At 40.6% G+C, this 11618-nt stretch overlaps 1 protein-coding gene across 1 annotated transcript in view; it reads left to right on the forward strand.

The window, feature by feature from the left end:
* The window catches only part of ANXA2 (annexin A2), a 38939-nt gene extending 27701 nt beyond the window's left edge, over window positions 1–11238 (forward strand). The window contains exons 8-13 of the mRNA XM_073619026.1: window positions 1312–1371; window positions 2814–2907; window positions 5633–5728; window positions 7928–7986; window positions 10085–10207; window positions 11006–11238. Coding sequence (XP_073475127.1) covers window positions 1312–1371; window positions 2814–2907; window positions 5633–5728; window positions 7928–7986; window positions 10085–10207; window positions 11006–11065 — 492 coding nt within the window. The 3' untranslated portion in view covers window positions 11066–11238. The remainder of the gene's footprint in view (window positions 1–1311; window positions 1372–2813; window positions 2908–5632; window positions 5729–7927; window positions 7987–10084; window positions 10208–11005) is intronic.
* Window positions 11239–11618: the final 380 nt, after the last annotated feature.

The raw sequence follows: 11618 nt of genomic DNA on the forward strand, positions 1-11618 counted from the left end.
AATGACTGAATTTTGGCTGATTTTTCGTATAGTGTATGGCCAGCATTTAGTTCCACTGCTAAAGAATGTTGTGATACTGACTGATTTGATGGCTGTCAGCTTCAGCAGACCAGAGAGAATTCTCTGCATAGAAAGAATCAAGAAATACTTTGTCCAGATCGCAAGGGGGAAAACATCGCAATAACTATTCTTAACGATTAATCGTGCAGCTCTACTAATATGTGTGTGTGATTGATTCTGAGACATTGTAAAAATGATCTTGCCTGGCTGTCATACTGATCCTCTAGCTAGAATTCTGGAACAAGTATCCTGTTAATAGATAATGACTTTTGTCTCTACTTTCCTGATTCACATTCTTGCTGTGGAAGAACTGAAACCTTTGTTTCGGCATACTAGCCCAGAAATGAGCATTTTCAGAGGGTCAGGAGCCCAATATCCCACACATTTATTTAGTTTGCTTTTATGTTTGCTCTGGGGTCATTTACACTCTGTATGCGAATGTGGATGTTTTGACTTTATGAAAAAGAAACAGTCCTTGAACAACCACATAGGGTATTAGAAATAAATAAAACGTCTCTGTGAAACATTTTATGAAATTCTGTTGCTTGTTTATGCTCATTTTTTTTCCCCTAGATAAGTGCCCCTACACGGGCACACTATTTAATGCTTTAGACTGGTCTCCCTGCATCATCTGAGCATATAAGGATTCCCTTATGTCGGTTACAGATGAGAATGATTTGTAGGGTATTTTATGATCTGCCCATCCTGCCATTTAATAGATTATGCTTTTCAAGTACCAGTTGTGACTTCAAACATTTTAATAATCCAATTGATAATAGGAACTATCACAGATTGGAGAAGAGTTTATTAATTGGAATTGATTATATCTAATGTTAATGGTCACATACATTCTCATCAAATATGTAATTCCTCTCAACAGTTTGATCTCGTTATATCCAATCAGATAGGAAATTATACATTTGGGTTGTAGTGTTTATATAGATTATTTTATCACTAATAATGCATAAATATGGGCCAACGGTAAATTTTACATAAATAATCACGAATACCAATATAATAGGATTCTATAAATGTAGAAGTCTTACTACACCGGGTTTGCATTGTATTTTCTCACCACACTGTCTTGTATGTAATACCATTGCGGTGATTCCTGCGTGTCATTTGTATCTTCTGACAGCTTTGCCTTTAGCAGAACTGAACAGAAGCAGGAAAATTTCTAATTTTTGTATCATTGCTTCTGTGAACTGTAACCCCAGATAATCACCAGTGATCTGGTATGTTTGTATGCAGGGTAAAAGGCAAGAGGATGGTTCAGTGGTGGATTATGAGAAGATTGATCAGGATGCCAGGGTAAGTCCATTTAAACCATGCAGCAATCATAGATTATACAGATATACTTGTCATATTAAAGTGTCAATCTGTAAAGCGTCAGTAATTTTTTCTATCCTTTGTAAGTGATGAGAGGCCGTTGGCTCCAGCCACGTGAACAGGCCAATTATACTGCCCATTGTAAAGCACCTCTCCAGTGCACCAGCTAGTGAAACTTCAGTTTGAAACTCCAATAATCGGGTTTACTTTTATGGCTTTTATTTTAGTATGGGTTCAGATATTTACAATGATATATTGGCCTTTGTAGAGAGTTTAAATTTAACCACTTAAGCCCCAGACCATTTTGCTGGCCAAAAACCAGAGCACTTTTTGCGATTCGGCACTGCGTCGCTTTAACTGACAATTGCGTGGTCGTGCGACGTGGCTCCCAAACAAAATTGATGTCCTTTTTTTCCCACAAATAGAGCTTTCTTTTGGTGGTATTTGATCACCTCTGCGGTTTTTATTTTTTGCACTATAAACAGAAATAGAGTGACAATTTTGAAAAAAAAAAGCATTATTTTTTACATTTTGCTATAATAAATATCCCCCAAAAATGTATAAAAAAAAAAACATTTTTTTCTTCAGTTTAGGCCGAACGTATTCTTCTACATATTTTTGGTAAAAAAAAAAATCGCAATAAGCGCTTGATTGGTTTGCGCAAAAGTTATAGCGTTTACAAAATAAAGGATAGTTTTATGGCATTTTTCTTAATAAATTTTTTTTTTTTTTTTTTTTTTTTTTTACTAGTAATGGCGGTGATCAGCGATTTTTATCGTGGCTGCGACATTATGGCGGACACATCTGACAATTTTGACACATTTTTGGGACCATTGTCATTTATACAGCAATCAGTGCTATACAAATGCACTGATTCATGTGTAAATGACACTGGCAGTGAAGGGGTTAACCACTAGGTGGCACTGTAGGGGTTAAGTGTGTCCTGGGGGCGTGTTTCTAACTGTGGGGGGGGGGGCGTGGCTGTGTGTGACACGTCACTGATCTCTGCTCCGATCACAGGGAGCAGAGATCAGTGACACTGTCACTAGGCAGAACGGGGAGATGCTTGTTTACATTAGCCTCTCCCTGTTCTTCCTCCCCATGAGACGATTGCAGGTATCCCTGCAGCGATCGACTCCGCGGGACCCGTGATCTGACTCACCGAGGTCCCGGCCGGCGCGCACGCGATGGCACGGCGGCAAATTTAAAGGGATGTACCTGTACACCCATTTGCCTGCCCGTGCCATTCTGCCTACGTACATCGGCGCACGCCGGTTGGGAAGTGGTTAAATAACTTCTGCCCTGATCTACCAGGACACTCATTGTAACTTCTTATGTACCCAACTGCACACTCTTCCATAACACGAGAACCAGAATCAGGGCTCTAATTCTTCTGTCCTTCTCTAATTCCTATTGCGGCACAGGAACTATACGAGGCCGGAGTAAAGAGAAAGGGAACAGATGTAAGCAAGTGGATTACAATCATGACCGAAAGAAGCATTTCTCATCTACAGAAAGGTATGGCGTTCATATAAAACTGTGCTGAAAATAAACAAGGTTTCCTTGAAATATGTTGTAGGCTGGATACCTCTTACTTTAAAGCATGGGGGACAAATTGCTTACAGCTGAACTCTAGACAAACCGCTTAAAGTGGATGTAAACCGTTTCATGAAATTTGAGCTGGGCTCTGCAGTGTTTTCTTATCTCTCTTCAAATCACTATGTCCCGCCAACTGTCTCCTGCTCTGTTCTTCTGTTATCAGCCTGATAGCTTCTGACTTTCTCCCACACATGAGATAAAAGCAGGCTGAAGTTTTTGTCTGGGAGGGAGCTATAAATTTGCAGGCAGCTTGCCATGTCACAGAACACCTATGAGAGTCTTTGGCTATGAGGAGAGGGGGTGTGTGCCTTTCTTCCAATCAGCTGTCTTGGTTGAATGCCCAGACTTCACTGCAGTGTTTCACAGGAAGAAAAAATTAAGGAGCACCAATTCAGCTTTAGAGATTACCAGTGTTACATGAATGGCAATATGCAGTGTGCTAGAACCAACATGACCTACAGCTGTTGACATGGGAAGATAAAATATTAGTTTGCCTCTTTTATTTAGGGTAACCCATCTGTTTTTAATGTTCTGGCACAGCAGCTAATCTAATATTCCCTCCCCTAATAAATAGATCATGTACCCATAGCTTTAAAAGTAGACTGTTAGGCTAGAAATGTGAACATTTGGAAGGTTTTTATGCTGTGTTGCCATGATGCTGAAATAAAGAGTTTCTATTTATTTTTATTTATTTTTTTATTTATTTTTTGAAGAGTTTTACATGAAGCCCAATGCAAGACACTTTGCTTTTTAACCACTTGCCTACTGGGCATTTTTACCCCCTTCCTGCCCGGCCCAATTTTCAGCTTTCAGCGCTGTCACACTTTGACAATTTCACGGTCATGCAACACTGCACCACAGTTTTATCATTTTATGTTACACAAATTAGATTTCTTTTGGTGGTATTTTAATCACCACTCGGTTTTTTATTTGCTAAATAAATTTAAAAAAGACTATGAAAGGGTGTTTTTTTGTTTTTTTTTTTTCCCCTTTACAAACTTTTTCAGTTTGTTATAAGATTTTACAAACAGGCAATTTTTCTCCTTTGCTGATGGGCACTGATGAGGCGGCACTGTTGGGACTGCACTGATGGTCAGTGCCCTGATTATCAGTGTAGATGTCCCTTTCACACAAGCCCCTACTGGCTCTCCTCTTCTCACACTGTCAGCATGAGGAAATGAATGCCGATAACCGGTTTGTGTTTTACATTGTGATTAGCTGTAAATGGACACTGCTGATCACGTGGTAAAGGACCGCTGGGATTGGCCCTTTACCCGACCTGTGATTAGCTGTGTCTGAAGAAAAAGGCAATCGCAGAGCGTGCTGCAGTGGGCGGGATCACGAGAGTACGTCATATGACACCCTCCCTAAACTGGCTGTAGCTGTCATTTTCGCTCGGCAAGTGGTTAAAATGGGCTGGTAGCCAGTGTTTTGAGGCATTTCTGTATTGGCATTTGGTCCAATTGTAGTTTTGAATCTCAAAGATGGTAGGCACCACAAGGAACTTTATAGTACCTTCATGAACAAAGCCCACCGCTAGTCAGTAGCCTAAATTTCCAACTAATCCCCCACAACTATACAGCACAATCAATATATTTAGGTACTTTTCTGTATCCTTAATTTGAGAGCTGACCATTGTACATGGACGTTGTAAAGTGATGTGTACAGGTGTCTTGCTGGCTGTCTTAGTTCACTGTTTAGTCAGGATGTGTACTTGAAAATAGCAGGAAAGAGTGTTTTGTTGCTTATACCGCAAATACCTTCACCCCAGAGGTCTGTAAGATGTTGCTTGAGTCTCCTTTGTCTGCTGTCCACATTGTGGACTTTTTATTCATTTTTCATGTCTGCATCATTGGCTATTTAAAGCAGAACTCCGGGCATATACATATATAAAAAAAACGCAAATTAACCACTTGACCTCCGGAAGGCATTACCCCCTTCATGACATGACAACATTCTTTGCTTTTCAGCACTGTGCTAATTTAACTGGTAATTGCGCGGTCATGCAACACTGTACGCAAATTAAATGGAGAAGGAAAAAAAATACACACAAATAGAGCGCTTCCTTCTTTTTTTTTTTTTTTTTTGGTGGCATTTGATCACCACTCATTTTTGTTATTATATACAGAAAGACCAAACAATTTCTGTTATAAAACATATCCAATAAAAATTTCTTCATAAATCTTAGGTCAAAATATACTCTGCTACATGTCTTTGGTTAAAAAAAAAATCCCAATAAGTGTATATTAATTGGTTTGTGTAAAAGTTAGTGTCTATAAACTATGGTATATGTACTGGAATTTACGCAGCTATAGACGCTATACTGTAATGGCGCTAATCAGCGACTTGTGTGACTGATAGTGTGGTGGGCAATCTGGCGCTAACAGACACTATTTGGGAGGGTCAATAACTGACACTGACATCGCTAGTGACACTAATACAGTGATAATGCCGTACACTGACACTGTAATAATGAAACTGACTGGGAAGGGGTTAATATCAAGGAGCAATCAAGGGGTTAACTGCGTGTCTAACAGTGTGCGATGGGTGCTGCTGCTTTTACCTTTTTTCTATCTGGCTTTTTTTTTTTTTTTTTTTTTTTTTTTTTCCCATCATATAATAATGTTGGTTGTTTCAATTCTAGTGTTTGAGAGGTACAAGAGCTACAGTCCATATGACATGCAGGAGAGCATAAAGAAAGAAGTGAAAGGTGACCTGGAGAATGCGTTCCTTAATCTTGGTAAGTTGTTTTCTCTGATTTTAAACTATGATCATTAGGAGGATCAGTAAATTCTATAAACATTGCTCTACACAGAGAGATGATTCTTGGGTACTGTATGCTTACAATTTCTTAGTTACTTAAATTTTGAATCATACATTTCAATGAATGTTAAGTCTGAAGGTTAAGTGGAAAGTTTACTCTGAAAAAAATAAATAAAATTCTGTGTAGCCCCCTCTATCGTTAGAATTCAAAATACTCCCATTCTGATGATGCCTCATAGGTTGTAATGATTCCTATCTCTCTGACCAGCCCTCTTGTCCTACCTTTCTGGGAAATGATACATAAACACGTGCTGGAGGACCTCGGGATAGACCTTCCTAATGCTCCGTAATGCTTTCTCCTTCCAGTTCCCCATATGCCTCTCTCACTATAAACTTAGTGCTCTCCCCCACCTCCTCAGTGCTGCTAAGCTCCTCATACCAGTTAACTGGAAAAGCTCTCGAATCCCGAGTGAAATGGAGTGGATGCGGAAGGTGAGGGAGATCATGGAGGCGGAGGAGTGGCTTGCCACATGTAAAGACAGATGCAAGAGGTTTGAGTCAATTTGGGCAAACTGGAAGGAACATACTGACCAACAAGTTTCAATCTCATCCAGCTTAGATATAGCCTTATTGGCGTTGGCAGACCCCACATTTAAAAAATCGTCCTTAGCTGATCGTTCCCCATCCACTATCGATCTACCAGGCACCGCATCTCAGTAGCTTTGAACCTGGTGTGAAGGCCACGACCATATTCTTGGAGTGTGTACAGGAGTTCAGTCACATGATAGCTCAGGATAATGGAGAATTTTATGTGAGCTGGGACCGAAAGTCCTTGACGCAGGAGAGTTCCCTTGTGCTTAATAGTGTCGCGGCAGCTCTCGGCCTCTCTGTTGTGTCTGTTACCTATGTTGTGAGTGACGACTCCTGGTACGTCGGTATACTGTATACCTATTTTGTTACTGTCTTGTTTGTTTTCCTTATGTTTTTTTATAATTTTTTGGTCCTTTACTTTTGATTTGTTCTCTCACAATGCTGACTAAAATAAACCTTCAAAAAAAAAAAAAAAGAGAGAGAGGATAGTGAGTATATTTAATTTATGAGTAAACTTACTTGTATCCTTTAAATTTACAGATTGTTAATGCACTTCTGACGACCATTCAGTAACCCATTAGTACCACTTACCCATTCCCACAAAGAGTACATTGAAAATAAACAAAAAATAATGTCACCAGATGTAAATACGTTGTCAGTCACTTCATCCACTAATACAAGTCCATTGTCAGTAAAGGCTCCTAGCATTGTAAAATCCTTGCCAATCTTGACTCCTGTTCATGTTTACCGCCGCTAAATGACAGATCCCCAGCACTACACTACAATAATGTAATCACAGCGCCGGGGATCCCCAGTGACCGAAAATGAAGAAATGGCTGCACACCATGACTGGTTTCCAAAAGCCTTTATTGGACATCCCAAACACCACAGGAAACGGGAGTTGCCTGGTAAACGCGTTTCACACAATACAAATGTATTATCTTACACAGGAGTGGGGGGGGGGGGTATAGATCAAAGACTTCCCGGTACCTTTTATTAAAGGCAACTGGAAGTCTTTGATCTATACCCCCGGACACCCGCGTAAGGTAATACATTTGTATTGTGTGAAACGTGTCTACCAGGCAACTCCTGTGTCCTGTGGTGTCACTTTGGGATGTCCAATAAAGGATTTTGGAAACCAGTCGTGGTGTGCAGCCGTGCTTTCATTTTCTATTGCATACGGAGGCAAGCCGGGGCGGACATCCACAGGTTCCATTAGGCTTTCTTGCCTTACCTGGAGTGGGGAGTGTTCTTCGTTCAGTTTATCCCCAGTGACATCATTGATCAAATATGGTCAATAATGTTCCCCGGATCCCTGACTGACCATATTGCACCATCTGGTGATTCAGGCTGGCAAAGTGACCAATTTGGGCCATTTTGTTCAGTGGGTCCTCAAACGGCAAACAGGCTGGGTTTAACCTGAACCCAAATCTTATCCCTAATGTCGTCTGTTGGTGTGATCCCATGTACCTCAATCCATTTCCTGCAGCTTTTGTCTATTGAATATTTGGATTCCTTTAGGAACCAATGTGGCCAGCTTGATATGTCGGTGTTGTAACCTCTCCTTATTGTTTTTCTCCTACAGTGCAGTGTATTCAGAACAAGCCCCTGTATTTTGCAGACAGGCTATACGACTCAATGAAGGTAAGAGCAACATTCACAATTAATTGTAAACATTTCAACTGAATATTTCAGTCTCTTCAGAAGAACGAAAGGTCAACCCTATCCTCCAAACTTTAAATAATTGAAGGGAAATGAGTCCTGCATCTCTTTACACCATATTCTATTTTATTAATCTGTGAGAAAACCCAGACTTCTACTTGATTTTGTAGCAAGTGTAACATTTAATTGGACAAATAAATTGGTAAGTCCAGGGTTACAGGGTCCCAAACAGAAAACCTATGTGCAGAGAAATGCATAGGCTGCCGTTGCTTTACTTCCAGAAAGGCTAGATGCCTGGCTCACCTATGGATTCAAATGCTTCAGTACTTGATCTGGAACAAGCATGCAGATCCAGAGCTCTGTCTTTGCTGCCATTTCAGGGGCTGCATCCTTTTTCTGTGCAAGGCATGTAAAGCATTAAAGTCCCTTTTGATCAGCCGTGACTGCACTGGTGTTTCAGTCAAGCCAGGTTTTCCCATAAAACACAATGAGAACAGTGCTTATTCTACTGTAGTTTGACCTACAACATACTAATAATGTTAATGGTAATCTGACACACATGAACTGTATGTGCATTAATTAAATCCTAAGTCTTGTATTTACCAGACTGCACTAGGTCCTGGAGCAATGCTATTTTCTGGTATGGCTGTATTTTCACTCTTATCAAAGTATAGGAGGGAAAAGGAATTTGTACCCACTGTAAAATTATTTTCCTAAAGTCCATCAATGGACACAGGAATCCTTTCACCTTAGGTTATACTGCATGGGGTCCAGATACTATCAAACAAAAAAAAAAACTGTAGTCCAGCTCAGTATAATCCCCTCCTACTACCAGCATGTGTAAATAAAAAAAGATGGGTACCATGCAAAACTTTTTGGACTTGCAGGACTAAAGGGAGGATAGATGGTTGCTCTGGTAAAAAGAACAGTGACCAGGTTGGAGTACAACCCCTGACCGAACTGACGCAGGGGCTGGAACAATGACGAACAAACCCTGCAACAACTGGGTTTTAAAGCGGGATTGCAACTGCTGATCAGTAGGATCCTTGGATGTGAAAGTGTTTCTAAACTCCATTGAGGAAGACCTTGGAAGAGTAAGTGCAAAGGGAAGGTCTTGCAGCTGCAGGAACTCTGAAGCACCTGAGATTAGAATTACTAGGCAGATCCTTCAGATTTGGCTGAAACAATCTTTTAATTCAGAAAACTGTGACTCCTTATGGATAATCTTGTCGGGTAGAGGTTGAAGTGATTCCAAATCAAAAATGGTCCCTCTGATAAATGGTTCAGAAGCTAGCTGCAGCCGAGGATAGGTCAGCCATAATCTTGTGTGGCTGTAGTAGAAATTCGTGCCAACAAGGCAGAGGAGTTGGCCCCACCTGGTAAAGCTAGAACTCCAGCGATGAGCTAAACTCATAGGAGAGGATCCCAGGTTGCAGATGTGGGCACCCTCAGAAGGCACAGAACAAACATCTCAAGAACGGTTAGCGAGGTGTAATCTGGGTTAACCTGCTACAGCGAGATGGTCCACTTTTGTGTCTAACAGATGTTGCAACCACATAGAGATAAGGCAGCTTAAGCTTAGAGTATAAAGCAAGGCATAGGGACTTCCAAAAAACTAGACCGCTGGTAGCCGGTAAAAACTTTCAGGAACACCACAATCCCCAGAGATCTAAACAAATGAAATAACTCACACAGACAGGGGAATTGGCTGGGATTCCTGCGCAGAAACTGTCATGAGTGGCGTGTGCCACAATAACTAAGCAGATGGTGTATATGCCACCTGCGGCAGCTTCTGTGCCTACTCTGAAATAGAAGCTAGCGCAGGTCTGCTAAATAACAGAGAATGCTGCAGTTTTCCATATGGAAAACGGCCACAGATTCCCAGCAAGTGTGACCTTGTTATGAGCTGTATACATTTCTGTATCCCCCACTGGGTGAGAAAGAGAAGTTTTGTTAGATCTCTGAACAGAATGCCTTATTTGTCCTTTATGTAGACTACTTTAGAACTGAAAGGCAGGTTTGTCTTTTGTGAATTGTCAGTATTCAATTGAGAATTAATCTGTAACATTTTGATTGCCAGGGAAAAGGCACCAAAGATAAAGTCTTGATCCGGAATATGGTGTCCCGCAGTGAGGTAGACCTGCTTAAAATCAAGGCAGAATTCAAGAAGAAATATAACAAATCTTTGTCCTACTTCATTTCAGTAAGTGTGAAACAACTCTTTTTTTTTTTTTTTTTTTTTGTGACCTCGCATAAGAATTTTTCCAGCTGCCTGGCACATATTTGGATATTTTCAAGTGCAAACTGCAGGACTAAGGATAGCTGGCTAGGTCACGGGACCCATTCATTTATTTGCTTCTGTCTGCTCTGCAGTTTTCAGACAGCAGCACTATTGTTGGTTTAGTGTTAAGCCGTAAGGCATATTCATTCAGGTACATACAAACCAGTTTCTGCCAGAAAAAAGAAGAAAGGAAAATTAGCACAAAGTCGTGGCTTGAGGTGTGCAATATAGTAAAGGTCGCACTTCTGCTGATTGCAAGACTCCAGCTCTAACATGGCTGGTAAGTGGTAGATTGCTGCTTACACACTGATAACAGTCCTTTATGCAGCATGCCACCTTGTGCTGAAGTTTTTCATGCTGCTGTTGCAGGTAAAATTATTAGCTAAGGGCAGCAAAACATTTCAATATGTTTGCCTGCACCTTTTTTATTTTATTTATTTATTTTTTTATGTAATCCAATATAAGGCTTCAGTTGCAGGCATCATTGTGTGAACATTCTGGATCCTGTTGTGGACATCACCTAAATTCATAAGCAGTGTGCATGTGGGAATGCAGCCTATACTAACTATACCAGGTGTAGAAATGTATGTTAATATAATAAATAAATCCTACTGCATGTGGTATCTGCAGGGGGGGGGGGGGGGTCTATGATTGAAGCATTTATAGTTACTCTGTGTGTAGAAATTATTTTTTGACTTGAACATTGCTTTGTCTTTGCAGCAAGACACAAAAGGAGACTATCAACGTGCCCTGCTAAACCTATGTGCTGGAGATGACTGAGCTACATGTTATTCCTGCTCCCCCCATTTAAGATGCCTTACTGCTTGTCCTGACCATAGTCTGCACAGAGCTCCCGCCGACCTTCTATCCCAGTGTCGCCTGGCTGCTCCTCTCCAATGTACTGACCAATACAATGCTACCACCTAAATATATGTATATTTTTTTTTCTGTAACCCGTCTTGTGTGTTCTTTTTTTTTTGTTTTGCATTGTGTGAATATGCATGTTGTTTGTTTTTGTTTTTTTTTTGTTTTTTTTTTGTTTTTTCAATCACTATTCAAAATTACAGTCATCTTGCTGATCAAGTCCATTCCATAATGTGCCATGTGGTGGACAGACAACACTGAGCACATTCCTAGAATCCTTGGGTGCAGCCAAGAATGAACCATGGGATCAGCCATCCTATTTGCATGTGGACTAAAACCTAGTACACACGGCTAGTGTTTCCCAACTCAGTGGGCTGAACTAAAAAACAGCTCAGGTCGGAGCCGCTGTACTAACAGTCTGATGTTAGTACAGTGATCTCCCCCGCTGTTCTATTGTGTTCTGACTAGG

Source organism: Aquarana catesbeiana, linkage group LG03, assembly GCF_042186555.1.
Source record: "Aquarana catesbeiana isolate 2022-GZ linkage group LG03, ASM4218655v1, whole genome shotgun sequence".
Taxonomy (NCBI): Eukaryota; Metazoa; Chordata; class Amphibia; order Anura; family Ranidae; genus Aquarana; species Aquarana catesbeiana.